The sequence below is a fragment of the Echiichthys vipera genome (assembly GCF_963691815.1).
Source record: "Echiichthys vipera genome assembly, chromosome: 19".
NCBI classification, from domain to species: Eukaryota; Metazoa; Chordata; class Actinopteri; order Perciformes; family Trachinidae; genus Echiichthys; species Echiichthys vipera.
The window spans coordinates 11,851,243-11,870,766 of record NC_139844.1 but is presented as its reverse complement, the minus strand read 5'-3'; the positions used below and the strand labels follow the sequence as shown (position 1 = coordinate 11,870,766).

At 40.0% G+C, this 19,524-nt stretch overlaps 1 protein-coding gene across 1 annotated transcript; it reads right to left on the bottom strand.

The window, feature by feature from the left end:
* Positions 1-640: 640 nt before the first annotated feature.
* On the bottom strand, positions 641-16,846 carry apobb.1 (apolipoprotein Bb, tandem duplicate 1; the record flags this gene model as incomplete). Its single annotated transcript, XM_083934578.1, has 29 exons — positions 641-1,636; positions 1,731-1,917; positions 2,066-2,089; positions 2,177-2,288; positions 2,380-8,409; positions 8,635-9,008; positions 9,097-9,206; positions 9,293-9,453; positions 9,706-9,878; positions 9,966-10,176; positions 10,315-10,445; positions 10,539-10,721; positions 11,016-11,221; positions 11,311-11,478; positions 11,583-11,786; positions 11,897-12,076; positions 12,171-12,366; positions 12,478-12,689; positions 12,778-12,924; positions 13,004-13,118; positions 13,221-13,665; positions 13,773-13,858; positions 13,968-14,092; positions 14,491-14,643; positions 14,766-14,913; positions 15,021-15,166; positions 15,267-15,379; positions 15,534-15,566; positions 16,792-16,846. 29 exons carry the CDS (start codon positions 16,844-16,846, stop codon positions 641-643), a joined length of 11,424 nt encoding a protein of 3,807 aa, XP_083790704.1.
* Between the last annotated feature and the right edge of the window lie 2,678 nt (positions 16,847-19,524).

The window sequence follows — 19,524 nt, the reverse complement described above, 5'->3', positions numbered from 1 at the left end:
GATCTCCACTTATATGCCCTATATATATAAACTATATATAATCATATTTTGCCATAGTAACTGAGCGTGAACTGTTTATTTTCTTTATGGCTCTGAATCAACTGAAAACGAGACAAACTAATCGTGTTAAGCCTGGCTTATCTGGTAATTTCAATTTCAACTAGCATCACTAATAACTAGTAACTTCACCATCAAATTCAATCAGCTAATTGGTCAGTTTTGAAGGTACTCAGTTATCCCAAAAGTACCAATACATTTTTGAATCATGAATAAATCACTTTAAATAAAGTTAGTTAGATTCATGCAAACTTGGTCGATGTAACAGTTATGCTCATTTATTCAAAGTTTGGATGTGAATTGTGAAAAAAAATGACAAAGAGGAAAATCAGACATTTTCAAGTTGTATTAATGTTTTTTATTGCTGTTTTTCACTCATTGCAGGAAAGTGAGTTTCAGTAAAATGTTACATTTTCAATGTTTGTACACAATAAACCATCTACATGAAAATGATACAATGGCTGTTTCTGTTGGACTCATTTTTTAAATATGGTTGAAGAGCAAATTGTTCTTAATCCTTACAAGTATGTGTTTGGAACAGATGGTAGTGTTTCTTATGGACTTAGGCATCTGTGATACTATCTTACAGGTGAAAAGAAAATGGAAGGTCAATCTCAAGCCTTCCCTCACTAACTTTCATGTAGGCTTGAGCCTCCTCTGAACCTTGCTGCAGGAGACCATAAACAGTGTTATTGAACTGGTCCACTATATAAACGAACATGTCAATAATGTACTCAAATGTATTGTTGAGCTGCTCCGTATTTAGGGCAGGCATTTGTTCAACAACATTCTTTAAGACTGTGACAAGATTAAGGTAGAGGATATTGATGTTGATGAAAACTGCATCTAAATAGTCAGACTTGATAGAGTCAACAAACTCTTGAGATGTCTCAACAACGGCCTTCAGGGTCTCACCAATCTTAACTAGCATTGTGTCCAGATTCTCCATATTTTTCACAAAGTCCACTAGTTCATCAAAGATGTTCTTGAAAGCTCTTTTAATCTCATCCAAGACCTGACCTCCAGTGATTGCGTCACCAACTGGCATGCGCACTTTCACACTGCTGATCTGCTCAACTAAGGAGTTGTAGTAGACCTCCATGGTGCGATAGATAGTCTGGAGGGTCATATCTAGCGTAGCAGCAATGCTGCTGGTAAGCTCCTTCAGGACCTTAGGGAGAGTGGTCATCTCATCAGACCCAGGCAGCTTGAACTGGGTTTCCCTTAAGACCTTAATAAGAGCATCCAAAACTACCTGGACAGTCTTCTGGTACTGGACAATGATGTTCCTGAAGAAGACTGAAAGCTGGCTCATTTGAGTGTCATAGTTGATTGCAGCATTATAGGCCTCTGTGATACGGTTAACAACAACATTCTTCAGCTGTTCCATGTTGTCTGTGACCTGGTACTTGTTAGAAAACATTGTTAATGTAGAGATGATGGAAGGGAGTCTCATCTTGAGTTCATTGAGCATTACTTTTGGTGCCTCCATGCTGTAAGCAATCTGCAGGTTCATCTTATCAGCATCCTTAGAAGATGATTTTATGACCAAGATGTCAACATCAACCTCTGGGGCAGACTGTTTAATAGAAGAAAAAAACATTTTATTTTAGCTATATCTTTACTTTAGTATTTAGTGTTCTGTTGTAACAATAAAGTTATGTTATACTCACAGGATAACGGCCATAGACTCTTGCAGTCATCTGAGATGGGACTCTGCCATTGAACTGAAGGCCCATGAAACCAGTGGATGGGGTAGATACTGAGGCAGTGATACCATCTCTGCGAGCAGCATAACGGAGGTTTGCATCAGTGAAAGTAGGACTGGTGATGTCCACATTCAGGGTGTGGCGAGAGTAACTGGAAGAGAAAGAAAGAATTTCTCATTATTTTTTTTAATCATTAATTCTTGATCTGATATTTAATGAAGGAATATGATTCATACACATTAAGCTAGTTAATGGTCAAGATGAAAATGTATTTAAAAAATGCAGATTGATTTTTTTACCTATCATCAGCCTGGCGTTTCCTCCTAAAATGTGAAGAAAATTATTTACATTAAACTTTGAATATAAGAAATAATTATACAACCTATTTTGTAAAACATGCAGAATGTTACCTCAAGGCTTGGGTAATGACATGATTGACATCCATGGTCATGTCAACATGTGTCAGGACAACTTTGCTGACCATGTTCAGAGCTTCATTCTCAAAGTTCACAGTAGTAGAAGCTTTTGAAAGAAACATTTTGTAAAATTTAGTGATCCACAAAGCTTGCAACATAAAACAGATAAATGTGTTAAGGGAATTTGATTAACTCACCATCCATGTCATACTCCAAGAACACAGCGGGAGAGGTGGCAGAGGACTTTAAGATGACTTTCAAGGCAGGAGCATCACCCTCTATCTCAGCTACCATGTTTGTGGTGTACAGTGCACTGACAAACTTGCCATTGCTGGAGATCTTCTGCTTGGCGGCTGTCACCTCAGCAACAGTCTTCTCAAAGATGGTGAGGTCACCCAGGTCACTTGGCTGAGTTATATCAATCTCAATATCAACAGTCAAGGAAGAGACTGGGGCAAGATCAATGGTAGCCTGGGCAACTTGCTTCCCTCTGGTGTTAAAATTGAAAAGGTTTGCCTCGTTGTTGCCAGTATACTTCAGCACTGCATACACACGGCTAAGGGAGGCTTCAAGAGCAAGATTCTCATTTACATCGATTTCAATGACTTTGGTGGTGCCATGGTTAAGCTTGGCATCAGCAATAACCTTGGAAGTGGAGCGTAGGCCATCCTTATTAAGATACAGATTAACATCATTATCCAGGACTCCCAAAAGTAGATAGTCTTCAAACACTGTGCCATCCATGTTGGCTTTAGTAGATGACTCCATGGACATGTACTCAAAGGTTCCCTCCAGCTTCAGACTGTGGTCTGCCTCTGCCTTTCCAACAGCCTTGATCATAGGGACATTGTAATCACCCTTCATTGTGAAGGTGGAGACAGCATTTGCTTTGGTTTTGGTGTCTGCAACTAAGTTTTGGTTTGCCTCCAGATTGAGTATAGGCAGGGCAATTTTTGCAACAGTAGCCACAGAGATGGCGGTTTCCATAGTCTCAGTACTCATACTGATGGTGCTGTCATGAGTGCCTTCAATGTGACGATTTTCGAGAGACAGGGAATTGGCCAACTTGATTCCTCTCTTGGTGGTCAGACTGGTGGTGCCATCAAGTTTTGCTTTTAGACCCTCAAACACAGAGGCTGTGTTAGCTCCCAGACGAAGCACAATGTCATCCTCAGCATAGAGTCCAGCATTGACATTCAGATTAATGATGGCAGACTTGACAGACAGCTCTGTGATCAGGTTACCCAAAGAGGGAATCTGGATCAGACCCATCATATCAACAAGGGGGGCAGCTACGCTTTTCTTGTAAACAATCTTGCCATCCATGTTGATAGACTGCTCAGTGGTAGTCAAAATGTTCTTCAATGCAGTCTGCTCATACAAGTTCAGATCACTGATAGCTGGGGTACGGAAGTCAACAAAAGGCAGGTCAAGCTCAGGAATGCTGATGGGAGATTTCAGGAAGTCAAGATTGGCCTCACTTTCCATGGCAACAAAGATGCCAGCTTCATTTTCACTATTGTCAACAGTGAAGTTGTAGAACATTTTGTACTGATTGAGACGGGCCAGAGCTACTGTGTTCATCTGTTGGCTACTAGGTTTGAAGTTGGCTGAGTAATCATTCTGCAGATCTATCTTAGCAATCAAACTATCAAAAATGTTGACCTTGGTATTTCCTTTGTTTTGGAATTCAAAGACAAACTCAACAGGACGGACTACAATGTTGATTCCATTGGACAGAACTCCACTAATTGCACCGTACAGTTCTGTGTCATGGTTTGCTTTCAGCTCTGCCTTCATGTCATAAAGATTGCCATGTCCTGATACCACAACAAGACTGTTCTTAATGATTGGTGCTTCTGCCTCATTGCGGATATTAAATTTGAAGTAGCTAAAGGTGCCAGATTCAGCAGTAATTTGCTGTTTCATCTTCAAGAGGGTAGCGTCTGTATCACCAGAAAAAGTTAGCGTGGCAGTGCTGGGAGTCAGTGACAATTGCATGTTGCTCTTGTGAGTGCCATCTTCAGCATTTAATTTGCCGGTGCCTGAATTGTCAGCTGTTATAGTGAGGGTGTAGCCATCTTGGCGAGCAATTGCTTTCTGGGACACAGTGGCCTCACTTCTGAGATTGAAAAGTGGGAAGTGTACTACATGATTGTAAGTTGTATCAAGAGAGGCAGACATTCCCTCTTCCATAGCAATAAAGGCTGTGTTCATAAAGTCAGCGGTGTAAGGTGTAGTCATAATCTTGATTGTAGTTTTGCCTTGGGCCTGGGCTGATTGGCCATAGAGAGTAAGAGAAGCCTGATGTTCAACTCCAAGAGTTAGATGGACGAACTTAAGAGTCTCTGCAAGGACAACACGACTCATTTTTGGGATTGCAATACGAGCAGTGGAGTCGAGTTTGTAATTGAGGAGTTCAAAAGCTGGAGATGTGGCCTGGGATGTAAGGAATCCAGTGAACTGAGGTGTCATTTCACTCTCAGTGGAGTTCTGGAACTCAGCAGAAGTCTTGACAGTGTAGATGGGAGTTTGGAATTTGATCTCACCGTAGAGTTTACCAAAGCATGGGACCATAATCTGATCAGGAATGGTGGGCAGTGTGATCTCCGGAACCTGAAGAGACTTGACAAGTTTTTCTACAGGAACTTGTGGGATGGTAGGGAATGATATCTCAGGAATACTGATTTCTGGGAAAGTCATCTCAGGTATGGAAGGAAGGTAGTTCATGGTCAGGTCTCCAAAGAAAGCATCCACATTAAGCATTTTGATCTCAAAGTTTCCAATAAAATCAATAAGTGCAATGATTCTCTGCTTGATCTCATCAAAGGAAATTGTGGTGGCTTTCACAGTATAGAAGCCCAGGATGGTAAACTCAGGGATGTCCAGCTGTGTTGGGATTTCAAACTCTTCAAGCTTATCCATGTTGAACTTCATAGAGGGCACAACAAGGTCAGTGAGAGGAATGATGAAGGATGGCATGTTCAACTCAGCTTTCTTGAGTTCAGTAATGAGCCCTTCAATGATCTGCTGAATCTCGCTGATGATTTTTTGCTCAGGTGTCATGTTCTTTATCATCTTGACAATATTGGTGAACATATCAGTGACCTTGGCGATTGCTCTCATGTAGCATTTTCCCACAAAGTCCAGATAAAAGGTAATCTCAGTTTTGATATCTAGATCTTCAATTCCCTGTTTTATATATTCAGCAACGCTTTTAATGTTGTCAAGCACAACATGGTCAATGATATCCCCTACAGATTTAAGCATTTCTGCAACTTTGATTTCTCTCAGGCTTTCCATAAATCCTCTAATAGAGAACACGACAAGGTTGACAAAATCTCTTGTTGCCTCAAGTTTCTGGGGGATTTCAAGAGTCCTGATCAGCTCATTTACATAAACTGTGTACTCAGAGATTAATTGATTGGCATAATTCACAAAGTCATTATACTTCAATGACCTCAGCTTTTGCACAATGGCTTCAATATACATATTCAGCTGTTGAATTATATCCTTGACCTCGGTTGTTTTCAAGTATTCAGTAGCACTCTGGAAGACTTGCATGAACTTTGTGGGGATGTCTGCTTCTTTCACCTTGTTGGCTATAGCCCTGAATGTTTCTTCAATTCTGAACTGCTTGATGAGCTCAACAGCCTTTTCCAAGACAGCCTGGACCTTTTTGTCAGCCTCAAACTTTACAATCAACTCTCTCATCTTGGCATAGAATGTGTTGATCTTACCTAGGATGTCAAGGTCCTGAATCATTTCCTTAATGTAGTCTGTTACATCCCTGAAAATCTCTGAGGGAAACTGACTCACAAGTTCATCAATGTGGGCTCTGAAGTTGATGGAGGAAATGTACTCCTTCAGTTCAACAACAAATTTCTGCATGTCGAAGGTCTCAATGATTTGTTTCATTACATTCATGATTGTCTGGAGTTTAGCCTTGACTTCATACTTGGAATCAATATCGTGCAGGAATGCAATGCTGCTATCCTTCAGTTTTTCCAAGTCGATCTGCTGGACCATTTCACTTATGGTATCAATCACATATACGACCAATGCCTGGATATCATACTCCTCATTAATTGCATGCAGCTGTTCCTGGATCTTCTGTATGAGGGTTTCAGGGAGGTTGCCATTAAGAATAATCTCTTTCACCATACCAGAAAAGTGTTGGATGTAAACTGAAAGATCCGTCAGAAGTTTCTCAACAATAGCCTGCAGGTTTCTTAAAGATGTTTCCACATCCTCCATGGAGATGACATATTCTTGGGTGAAGTCATTGAAATACTGCTTCAGCTGAACTGCCTTGTCTTCTATTTTCATCTGAGAAACAAAGTCACTTACATACTGGGGAAGAGCCTCGAGTTTAGCTCTTATCTCCTCATTGTTGATGAAGTCCTGCAGTGCCTCTGCAACACGCACAACAACACCCTTTATGCTTTCCAAGAAGACAGGCAGATTTTCAAAAAGAGGTAGCTGAATCAATTGACTCTCTGTGTTCTTGTCATACTTGAGGAAGGAAGAGATGGTGAATTCCTGATTATCTGTGGAGTCTGCATTAAGCATGTTTGTGAGGATGGTGCCAGAAACCTCAATTCCAGTTCTCTCAGCAGTATTATAAACACTCACATCCTGATTAAGGGCATGCTCATTAATTTTGGACTTCATTCTAAAACTAGTCTTCTGCTCTTGGAGTGACAGAACAGTATCCATCTTGTTATCAAATGTGGTCTCAAGAGCAAAACCAGTATCCAGGTGCTGGTTTACTGATGCTCTGCATTCATGTGAGCTAGCAAAAGCCAGGGGTTGTGCTCTAAGAAGGAACTTGCCATAGAGCTGGGCACTATGTTTTCCATACATGGTCATGTCTCCATCAGCATTGAAGATGGCGTCAAGGTTGAAATCAAAAGGAACAATGCTGCAACGGATGGTGTGGTCAAAGCGCATTGGCTGTGAGTTGAAGCGAGCATCATTGGTGAACCTGGCAGCAAGGCCGACAACTTCAAGCTCAGTGTTGTGGCTCATGTGAGTTTCAAAGAGCTTTCCAGTGGTGCTGCACTTTGCATTAGCTGTCATATCAGCATAATTTACCTGATAGGTGTGTTTGATCTCTTCCTCACCATAGATAGCTTTCAGGCTTCCAGTCAGGTCCATCTTGTAAAGCTCGGCCTGCAGCTGAGCCTCATTAATGAAGTTGGCTGCCAGAACCTTCAAGTTGTTATTAACATTTGCAGAAGCAGTGTAGGGTTTCAGGTCGACGGTGATATCATGAGTGTAAGAGGCATACTCACTCGCAGTGGCTTCTGCCTTTGAGTTGAAGTCAAGGCCAGAGACAGCAATGGTCAGCGTGTTAGCATTATCAACCTTGATGTCACGCATTGCAGCCTTGTTGGTAATGGATAGAGTAGCTCTTGAAGTATCAAGCCCAGCATTGAAAGTGTTTTCCAAAGACAGGGGGCTCTGGAGGCTGGTTGTTCCACTTGTGGTCAAACCGTCCTTGTTCATTTTCAGAGTTGCCTTGTGAGTAGCCTCATTCTCAAGGAGCTTCATGGTGGCATCGCTGTCTACAGCCAGACCATTGACATCAAGAGAGGCTGTCAGCAGAGAGTAAACACGGTTTTCAGAGTGGTCTGCATTTGTCTCCATTCTCATGACAACCTCACCGGCACCAGCAGAGGCTTCAGCCTGGTTGCGGATCTTCATGCCAAGAGCAAAGGCATTTGCATCACATTTCAGTGCCAGCTTGCTGTCTTTGAAGGAAAGCTGAGCAACATGGGTCAAGACGTCTTCAAAGGCATTGGTCTTAGACACAACAGATAATTCACCATTAGCAAGAGTTGCTGCAAGTATGTTCTGGGCCTTAACAATGGGGAAGTCAATTTGAACAGAAGAATCAATTGTTGCTTCTGGCCTGAATGGGAAGATGGCAAATGACTGCCTTGAAATGGTTTTGCCATACATGGGTCCAGCCACAAACTTTCCCTCAAAGTTGCTATCAGCAGAGAGTTCTTCAGTGTTGATTCCAGTCATGCCAATGTGTTCAAGTTTAATTTTGAGACCAAGTGGGCTTGTGGCTTCAATCTTGCTGCTTGATTTCAAATTGATTTTGTCTGTGATGGTGGCATCCTCAAGAATGCTAATACTGGCTTCAAGGAATTTATGAGCCAATGAGCCTTTCATATGGGCCTTGATGGAATCAGTGGTGGCCAACATTCCAGATCCTAAAGAAAACACAACAAAATAAAAGATGATTGATAACAGATGAATTTATCAAGAGACACTGTGACATTGTACCTGAACTTAAGTCACATTGTCTAACGTCAGTGGAAGTTGAAAACTGTAACTGGAAACTGTTGTATCAAGAGTGAACAACACATAATTTTAACTAAGTGAATGATAACATTGTAAGGCATCCTAAAGTCATGAATTATATTACTATGAAATACCTTGCATCTGAATAGAGAGGATTTCAAGAGGGGAGGTTCCTTTCACATCAAACTTAGCTGAGTAGCTTGGTGTCTCAACAACATCTTTGCCAGCAGCAACTGAGGCCTCCATGTTGTATAGGTTGCTCTTCATCAGAGTTGAAATCTCAGCTTTGCCAAAAAGAGGAATGGACAGAGTAAGGCTCTCAGGGACAACAAGCTCTGGGATGGGAATTTCCATGGAGACAATTTCCAGTCCAAACTGGGGTAGAGACACACTAGGTGTAGTCAAAGCTGGTGGGAAGTTGAGCTCTTCCGTTGACTTTCCTCCAAGAAGGAGGGGGATAGCAATGATGAAGTGCTCATTGTTGAAGTGGTAGACAGCCTTTGCCTCACTGTTAGAAAGACAAAACAAAATGCATAAATGTTTTGGGTAAATCATCTGATAATTTAAGCATTTTCCTTGAACTTATTCACACTTACGTATTCAGGAACAGTTTCTCTGGTACGGAAATCTCAGGCATATCAGGCACTCTGAAGTTTTGAATGTAAGGGATATCAGCACCATACTTTGCCATGTAGTTGTTTGCTGCCTGAGAAAATGAAAACCAGTGTTTTATGCATGTTCCTTGTTTTAACCAAAGGAAATCTGAATAATTTTTAAATCCAAAATTCATACCTCCACAAACTCCTTCAAGATGTGACGGACCTTGATGTCAGATTGCCCCACCTGCATGTCAAGAAGCTGGTTGCCATATTTCTCAACCATATCAGCATTTGGCAGAATGGTGGTGTCAGTGTTCATATCAGACTTGAACTCAATCTCAAGCTTGCTGGCATCTGCAATAAGAAAGGACAATGAATTCAATTCAGAGAAATGAGAAAAATTTTCTCACCCATTAAATTAAATTTAAGCTGGGGTTTGATTTGGAATTTTTTCTCGGCCAATATTGCCCCATATTTTGGGTCAAAAATGATATCTAAGTTTCTGACAATGCCAGTTGTAGCTACATTTAAGATGTGACCTAGTATTATATGCTTCCATCTAATAAATTGTGTAATATTGTGTAAAAGATAACTGGAGAACATTACCATATTTCATTTCGATTTTCTGCTCCGAAGTGGCATCCATGACTTTGATTTCACTCTTAAGCTCCAATTCCAATTCTTCATCACGTTTCATGTTAGCTGTGACAGTGGCATCAGCATTGATGGAGGGGACAAGAAGTTGGACTTGCAGCATACCTTCCTTCATGGCCTTCAGACTGAAAAATGTATGAGTGAGTTAGCATAGTCTCAATGATGAGGGTGAGATTTTTGTTGTTTATGAGGATTCATGGTTGATTTCTTACTTGGCACGGCCAACCAGGGAGAGCTGAGGGATGTTTTTGTTTATGAAGTCAAGAGAGATGGAGTGAGTTCCTTTGCCCTTGGTGTTTCCATCAACAACACCCACCCTGAGTCCAGCCTCCACATCGTAGTCAGGGATCTGGAGGTCAGCTGTGATCGTATTCTTTCTTCTGTTGTATTTAACGATTGCTCTGGCTTCAGTGGCCTCTGCACCTGTTGTTGAACCAATAGGTTAATATTATGTGACTCAACCCAACATCAGAGCGTTACCAGGTAACGCTCTGATGTTGGGTTGAGTCACGTAATATTAACTTAGCTTAGTCACGTAAGCCAGAAATATTTGTCCATTACCTTCAGCTCTCAGAACAAACTTCACAGAGTCAACCTTCTGACGGCCCTCTTCTCCCTCCTTGAGAAGTTCATAGGCAAGAGTGGCTGTGTACTCAGTTACTTCACCAGTGGGATGGAGCTCCACAACAAATCTGTTTAGATAATTTGGTTAATTAGCCAATATTGGTAGGTAAGTTATTTCAAAAATACAATTATGTGCTTGTGATATAGAAATGTTTGCTCACTTGCTGTCTCCAGCTATGGGGAAGTAGGGGGCGGTCTCCTGAGAGAAAGCATCAGTGTACTGCAGTTCAGTGCAGTATTTCATTCCAGCGAAGAAGGGAGTGCACTCGCTAACATCAACCTTGTCCATCAACATAGAAGGGATGGTCTTCTTCTCTGATCCAGTCACTGCTACTAGTGTGTTTCTAAATTTTAAATGTAGAAAAGTTATAATGCAACTCTGGCTGTTTAAATCTTAATGTAGAAAATTGAAAGTGTTGCATTCATAAGACCAATAAGATTCAATAAGGTCCCCTCAATTCTTCGTATGAAGCCACTATTACAGAAAGAAAATATGTTGCCCTAAACTGCAAACATAGCCCTCTTCAACTTTGTTAAATACCATTTTCCCCTTTATACTCCAGTTTAGCTTTCTTAACAGTTGCATTTCAACCAGAGGTGCAAAGCACTTTTTCTCCAAAAATTCTAGTTTGACTTACGTCATTTTCATGAGCATTGTATTACGCCTTGGAGCAGGGATGGTCAGCTTGACATTGTCACGTTCCATGGAGATCTTTGCACTGAGCCCACTCTCGTGGAAAATGTTGGTGTGCATCTCTAATCCAGAGTCCACATATTCAGGGATGTGGGAGCCAATCTGACTTACAAACTCAATGCCAGCGGAGGGCATGAAGGTCACTTCACTCTGTGTAGATGCATAGAAGAAACATGAAGAGTTTAGCTGATGCTGTTTGTCATTAAAAATGTAATTTAAACACATTCATGAATAATTACCATGTCACGAGCAAACTGAAGTCCACCCTTAATGCCAGGGGTGAAAGCACCAGAAAGTGTAATCCTCAGAGGCACACCAGTGACAGTAGGTAGGAAGAATTCATTGTCCATGAAGATGTAGTGGGCAAAGATTGTGTTGTCAGCCTTGGTCATCAGTGCCTTCATGATCTGTGGTAAATAAAAAAAGCATATGACATTTAAATCCTGGACATGTATTTTTTTAATAATGCACTGTTTCATAGTCAAGTATGCGCCTTAAAAAATATCCTTACATCTGTGGGGAACATCTTGAACATGCTGTCAATCATCATGGCAGCAGAGTAGGCCATCTCCTCCATTTCATTGGTCTTCAGATATCCCAGCTCATTTCCCAAAAGTCTCAGATAAACCATTGCCTCTGGAGACTGTGCAGTCTTCATTTCCCTCACGAGTTTGTTGAGGTTGCGTCCGACCTCCCTCATCAGGTTCTGTGAGGCCTAAATTTAGATGTAGATGTTTTATTAAAAGACTTTTCCCCTATGGAAAAAAATATAATCATAATTACAGTGGGTTTTGTCATGTGTACAAAACAGATGGATGTGAGTACCTGTCTCTTCATCCTGTCCTTTTTCAGAGCAGGCACCATGTTCTGCAGGATCTCATTGACTCTGAGTGGCATGTTGTCAGAGACAAAGTACATTGTCTTCAGGGCAGTGTCAGGGAAGAAGCCGCTCTTTCCAAACAGGGCATCAACAGTTGGCTCAAATCCTTTCCCCTCCATTCCAATCTGTAAAGGTGACACATTTTTAACCATCACAACTTAGTTTCCTGAAAAATTGTCTCAAAGAACAATTTGAATTGAATTGGTTCATAATGTTTACCTCCATCATGTCGATGTCATAGCCAAATGCCTTCAGAGTCATTTCAAGCATGACCTCCTTGGGCAGGTAGCTGGAACCCTCGAAGATCATGTTGCCCTCCACAGATCCGATTTTGTAGTTACGAGAGAACTTGGTGGGGTCCATTGTGGGCCCGACCTCATTACCCTGCAGGGCATCACGAATCTTCTGTCTCAGTCTGTGGGAAAAATATATTTTACTGTTTAACGACAAACCAGGACACTTACCATGTAGTAAAACAACACATTTAAGAAATATAAGGATAAATCTTAAACTGCTTTTCACTTACTCTTGGGTCTCTGGCTCAGTTGAGGACAAAATGTTGGTAAGGTGGGAGATCACAAAGCTCTTGACTTGTGTGTCCTGCTCATTAGGCAAGGCATTAGTCAGCTGGGCCAGTTCACTGGGCTGGGGGTCCTTCATAAGTACCAGATATGCAGCAATACGCTTTTGCATGGGGCTGGCACTGTCCAAAAGTACCTGCATGAGAATCTCCCTGCCCTGTGACCAATAGACATCAATAAAATGAGTATACAGTGGAAACAATTATTCTTATAATGTGTCAAATCTTTGAAATGATTGGACTTGCCTCTTCAGGGACAGCAGTCAGCCTGAACACTTGGATGGCAGCCTGCTGCACAGCCATGGAAGCAGCAGGTTGGTTCACACACTGGATCACAGCAGATCTGAGTGCTGGGCCAGCAGATACCAGAGCTGGAGCCATGTTTCCAATAACCTAGAATCAGGGGACATCTTAATATTCTGCTTATTTGTGTTGGCACGCATTGAAATGTTGAATAGGAAAGGTTACTCACTCTCAATGTCATGAAAGTGCTATCCTTGTCACCAGAACAGTCACCCAGCTGGGCAGCCATGAACTCAGCAACAGAGTAGATCTCAGGGATCAGTTTTGTATCTGCTTTGTAAAACCTGGAAAAACAGATATTTAGAATTATTTAGGGACAAACATGTTTTTTTAAAACATAAATCAGTTATTTAACCTAGGAAGAAAGTGTGGTTAACATCACTCACCTCTTGACAACATTGCTCAGGGCATACATGATGGACTTGCTGGGTTTGAATTTTGCCATCTCGAGCATGTCATTGATCAGGAGGGCAGAAGGATTGGATACGAGCCCCATAGCAAAAACTCCGGCATCAACCTCAAGTGAGGAGCTGTCAAAAGTCCTGAGGATCTGCATGATGGCACTGCTGCACTCGGGGGTTCCACACTGAGCCAGGACCTGGTAGGTCAGGGAAGGAGACACTGCAAGAGCCTCAGGAATGGCGGGACTCAGGGTCTCAGTCTTCATTCTACGGACCATGTTGACCAGCTTTTGGAAGAGGTGGGCCCTCTGCTCACCCTCGGCCTCGGGCAGATTGGCCAGTTCTCTCAGGAGGTTCAGACCTGCATCTTTATCCTGGACAACACTCTTGTCCTCAACAATGTCCATGTGCAGACCCTTGACAATGTCACCTATGATAGGCAAACAACATTGTTATAATGTCCCAAAGTAACATTAAACACCCTTGAAAAACAATGAACTATTAACAATAAGAATAAAAATTAAACAAAGGGCTTACCATGATCAAAGACTCGTTCATTGTGAGGAGAGACCACGACCAATGTCAGTTCTTGCTTTCCAACGTTGGTAACACCGAATTCTCCCCTGTAGGAAGAAAAGACATGCTTAAAAATACTGCCGCAAAATATATATATATATATATATATATATTAGACAGAGCATGTTATAAAGTCTAATACAAGGGTGGACTTACTTGTGAGAGTAGGGAATCACAATGTGGTTTTCAGTGCAGGAACCAAAGGTCATGTGTTTCTTCTCATTGTCAAACTTGTAGTTGCATGTCTGGGAGCTTCTGACCATCTGGGCAAGGGGGTAGTGCTGATAAAAGACAAATAATCACATTAAAGCAGTTGAATCAATCGAAATGAAAGAGTTGAATTGTTTGCACTGCACTTCTCAGATAGCACATGCCAATCAAATATACAGTACTTTGTGATGCATTTAAGTCAGTTGCTATTGGTGTCCTTTTTTGTCTCCTTTAACTTTGTGGCTATGACAATTCAAACTAAACTTTTTTTTTCAAATTTACAAAAATGCTTTTCACAAACAAAAGATTCCTTCCTTTGCAGCAGGGGGATTTTGATTGAAAACTTGACACATAGAAGAGTAAATGTGGGTAGTGTAAAAGCTTACATGGAATAGCTAAATATTTAATCATCTCTTAGAGATTTGTCTGAAAAATTCCTGTTGCTACCACAGACAATTGGATATCTTACCATGCCAGAGATAAGTGCCAGTGGGCTGGTGTGATATCTCATGGGGCTGAATTTGTCACATCTGGACAGATCCCTTTTGAGGCTGATGTCAGTTGCAATGTCCTCTCTATCGTTGACGGTGTAATAGGTCTTGCACTTGCCATGGATAGTGGGCTGAAATAGATATTAAAAAAAACTGTTGTATTTTTTATAACTGTAAATGTCAACATGGCGTCTTTTGAAGGTGGTACTCAAATATTCAGATTTTTAAGCATTTTCTTGGTTAACAAATGTACCATGATCTTGTTCTTGTCTTCTTCCAGCAGAGGAACAGCCAGGGCAGAGATAATACCCCTCTTGAAGTTCAGGATGGTTTTTGTCTCACCGTCCTCAGGGAACAGTTTCACATCGTTCACACCCTCAACCACGACCTTCAGAGGATATCTAAAAGAAAACGTATGATATTTGAGTTTATTGTAATGGCAAAACCTCCAAAAATATCAGATTGATGCTTAAAGTTTCAAAGACAAAGTTTTCATGGAGTAACTTACCTCTCCATTTCAGCCGCAAAGGCATCAGAGCTGGATGCAGGACGGAACACAGGGTTGCCCTCTGCGTCCATGTCCACCACCTCACTTAGGCTACAGCCAGTGGTGCGGATGATGAAACTACAAGTCTGAGGCACTTCAATTTCAACCTGTGGAAGAAGGTAAATTTGATCTCAGTCTCTGAAGAACTTAATATGAAAAGAGAAAAATCAAATGGCTAAAGATAATTGTGATAGATCTTTGTCGTACCTTGCAAGAGGCCTTGGGTCCGTTCTTGAGATCTGAGGTTCCCTTGATGGAATTCAGAGATTCAGCTTCATATCGGTATTCATACTTGTGTAGAGTCTTGTACCTTTGGGCCACTAATGGAGAAAATCAATGTTAAGAAGGTATTTTGTATGTAAAAGCCATCTATTTATACTCATAAAATGATTGAATGTGTAGACTCGATGTCAACACAAAAGTTCAATTTAATAACATGAGCATAACCACAGCAAGTAGACGGATGTAACTTACGCAAACAGGTTGGCTGATCGGCATCTTGGGCAACTGGGCAAGAAAAAGTAAGATAATTTACGCTTTAGTTTAGATTATTTTAATTTATTAAGATCCCACTTACAGTAGCTTCTGTCTGTCTTAAACAGTGGCTACTCTTCCTGGGGTCTCTCTTATTTCATAAGAATATTACATACAATGGATAACATACACCCATAACATTCATACTCACAGTACATTAAAAGTACAGCAAAAACAAAAGCTTACAATCATATTCATAGCATAACAAAAATCAACACAATACATCACGCAATAATTAACAAAACACCTCTCTAATGGTTTTGATTCTGATACATACAGTAGCTCAACATGATCAAAGTGAATATACAAAGTCACAAAATTAGCTGAAAGTTCAATTCCAAAGTCCATTTCAAATCTTCAATATCATTAAAAATATATGTAAGTAACAGTGTTCTACACTACTTCACGTGTAAGTCAATACAATTGTAACTTTTTATGAAAACATATTTTATCACTTTCTGAAGTCAAAATACTCTGTAATGAATTTTATGCCACTGATGCTCAATAATGCACTGTATTAGACTATTTCTACAGGGAGGGAACAGAAAACAACTGACTGTCCATTGGAGTACAATGACAGTTTGCTGTGAAGTATTTCTGGATTTTTATAACAATAATTCTAATAAACTAACAAAATAATAATCTAACTTGCTTTTTAGGCCAAACTATTATTCATTGAACATTGAACTCACTCTTCTGTATAGTCAGCGAAGAACAATGCGAGATGCTTTGTTTTGTGCAACTGAACAATTTTCTAACTGTGACCGCACCAAAGCCTGGACTAATCGTTTAACCAACTAGCTTCCTACAGCTCTTTACAGCCGCCATACTTCTGCACATTTTTAACAACATTTGATCTATATTGCTATTTTAGGACCTTTTGCTATCAACAGTAATCCCTAATAACTTTGCTTCTGTTACCTGTTCAGCATCCGTAAATCCTACACTTAAGTGCAAGGTAGGTGTGTCTTTAGTAATTCTACCACAAGTGACTACAACTACTATAACTACGCTAATACATAAGTCCCCAGTTATAATTATTATTGTAGCTATAATATTGGTTTTAAAGTTTGTTACAACATACCTTTAAATGTTAGTAAAAAATAATATAATACTGATTGATTAAATAGTTTGCAACAAAACAGTGGGCAATCAACTTACAAACTGAAATATATATATTTTTTAAAGGGATACTCACAAGTCAAGGCGGATGTGCTGATGAGCAGCAACAGGCAGAGCTTTGAGTCCCCCATAATGGGTTCGTTGAAGCTCTCTCCTTTGGTATCGGCGAGTACTCAGTTGAGACTGGTTTCTCAGCTTCAGCTCGGGACTTTTATACCCTCATCTGGGCTCTGTCAGGGGACAGGCACACAGTGCTTTGAACGCTCAAAGTCCACCCAACCCTCCTGTGTGGAGGGACAAAGGCAAAAGGTTTAAAAAGATACTCAGGGCTCATAGCTTACAAAACTGATCAATTCTTTTAAATCTTCAAAATGGCCCTTTTAACCACTTTAAAGGGCATTTTATGAATATTTAAAAGCATGTACTACTTGCAATATATTGAGATATTTTGATTAAATCCCACTAAAGCTTAGCCTTATCAGACACAGGTGGTTTTATATTACTTGACTACATCTAATATAATTGAGATATCCATGAAGAGCAGACGCGTGGTCACAAAGATTTTTATTTCAGTCATATCTAGGTCCGTTTCTTGGAGTTGTCCATAGTTGATAAAAGCAGTCATATTTGCATTCACTTAAATAAGCCAATTATTTATTTATTTATTATATTTCTTGTGATTTACTGTTATTTATTGTCAAGATTCATATGGCAAAGGGTTAGACTAAAGGAGTGTGTCTTGACTTAAAAATATTTGTAAAATATTTCACCGTTAACTGGATTCATAGTTAGAATTAATGGGCTGTTATATGGACTAAATGTAGGTCCCAAGGTCACTGATAAAAACTCATTAGTGATCACCGAGTGATCAAGGCATGCTCCAAACACAGAGTCCCTCTATGTAAAAAAGATGATAAACTTATCAGTTGTTTTATCCGTTGAGGATATTGACCAAAAAAAACCCCAAAACAGAACACCTTAAGGCAGCATTTTCTGTGATTTATAAATATAGGAGTAGTTGTTTAATGCTGGTTTGGCCTTTTTGTCTGGAGACATTGCACATTAATACTTACACTTTTGCAGAATTAGGCAAAAGGCTATTTTTTTTATCTGTAGTGCTCAGTTTTACATTAATTTAAAGCGATTTTTATGCACATTAATTCACTGTTAATTTGCTGTTAAAATTGGGTCTGCAGTCTAGTTTGTGTTGGGTAAAGCATGTCCAGAAAATATAACTAAAAGTCAATAACCTTGGACGGGCTAATGTCTTTTCTTAGATTTTAGTATATAAATTGAATGTATTACTATTTTTTAATTCTATGCAATGTTTGAGACAATATGCTGTTTAAAAAAAATCTCTTTTGTACATTGATCACCTAAATACAGCTGAACATTGTGTAATGGTCTGTTGCAATATATTCAGATCAGGGTCTTTTAAAAGATGATCAGATACTGACAGTGTTTGCACTGACAGACATGTGCACGGATAGAGTGCAGGCCAAAGGGGCCTTGAGACTCTTTATTAGCTGATGCTTTTATTCAACATGTCAGATTGTCATATACTGTATTTAGATTAAGTTTAAAAACAATGTTTTTTTTTAAATATCACCTACCCAAAGTGTGCGATGTAAAGGTTGTACAAACCAAAGGACGTATTCTGAAACCACCAGCAGCTATCAGTATTCTATCCAGCCCAGTCTGGTAATGGCTGTAGATAGAAAAAAATGTGATAAGAATAAGATAAAAGAAGAATGAGAAATCAAAGAAGATGGTAAAGAAACACACCAGACCACAGTGAGCTGATCATATCAATTTTGGTCTTGTTGATTTCATTACAATTAAATAAAAACCTGGCAGATAATCCTGTTGTCCACCTGATGAGGCCTGTGAAAGATATAATACTTAGAAACTCTGTGACCCACAGGAGACAGACATGTGCATTCCAACAGCAGGGTTTCTGTAGGCACTCTTGCCTAATCAATCATTGGGCATAGAGGTCAACTGAGTACTCTTATTGCATTTTCTGAGTACTGTTTATCTTTATTTAATCATCTATTGTTTTTAAAATGTATTCTGAAAAAAACATGTAGCGCCCTGATGGTGCATGATCAAGCTGCATGATCAATGAGATAATACTTTGCATTTTGTACCTTTATGCTGTTCAAATGCAAAGGCAGAAAAAACTCAGCAGCCAGGACATGTCATTTCCCTGTCTCATCCCCATGTTTGTCTCGACTATCAATATCAAAGAAGGGTGATATGCCAAAAAGTCAAATCTTAAAAAAGCAAAGCTAGTTTTGTAAAAAAAGAAAATGTTATCATTGGTAGCATAAAAAGCGACATTCCTCTCATGTGGAGTACCAGAGGGCTCTATTATAGGTCATATTTTATTCTTTTTGAATATTCTTAAATTACACTCTTCATTTATTTTATTTAACACCGTGTGCTAACAGCACACAAGCGTCAGACTATTGCATGACATTGAAGCTCTGTGTCCTCACCTACTCACTCACTCACTCACTCACTCACTCACTCACTCACTCACTCTGGTTGTACCTTATCTGGCCTGTTTAGCTACAACACATCTATTAAGGTTTTGTTGTAGAAGAGGATGTCTCATTTAGCTAACTCATCATTTCAACTTCATGAATCAGCTGTTCTTCTTCCATTGCAGCGCTTTCAACGCTTGCAAAGGGAATAAATAGAAATGGGGCGTCTAATAAAAGTTCAGCTTAAATCTGTGTGCTTGCGTTGCATCATGTTGAATCAAAACTAATTTTATCGCTGGGCCATATTTAACAAAAATGTC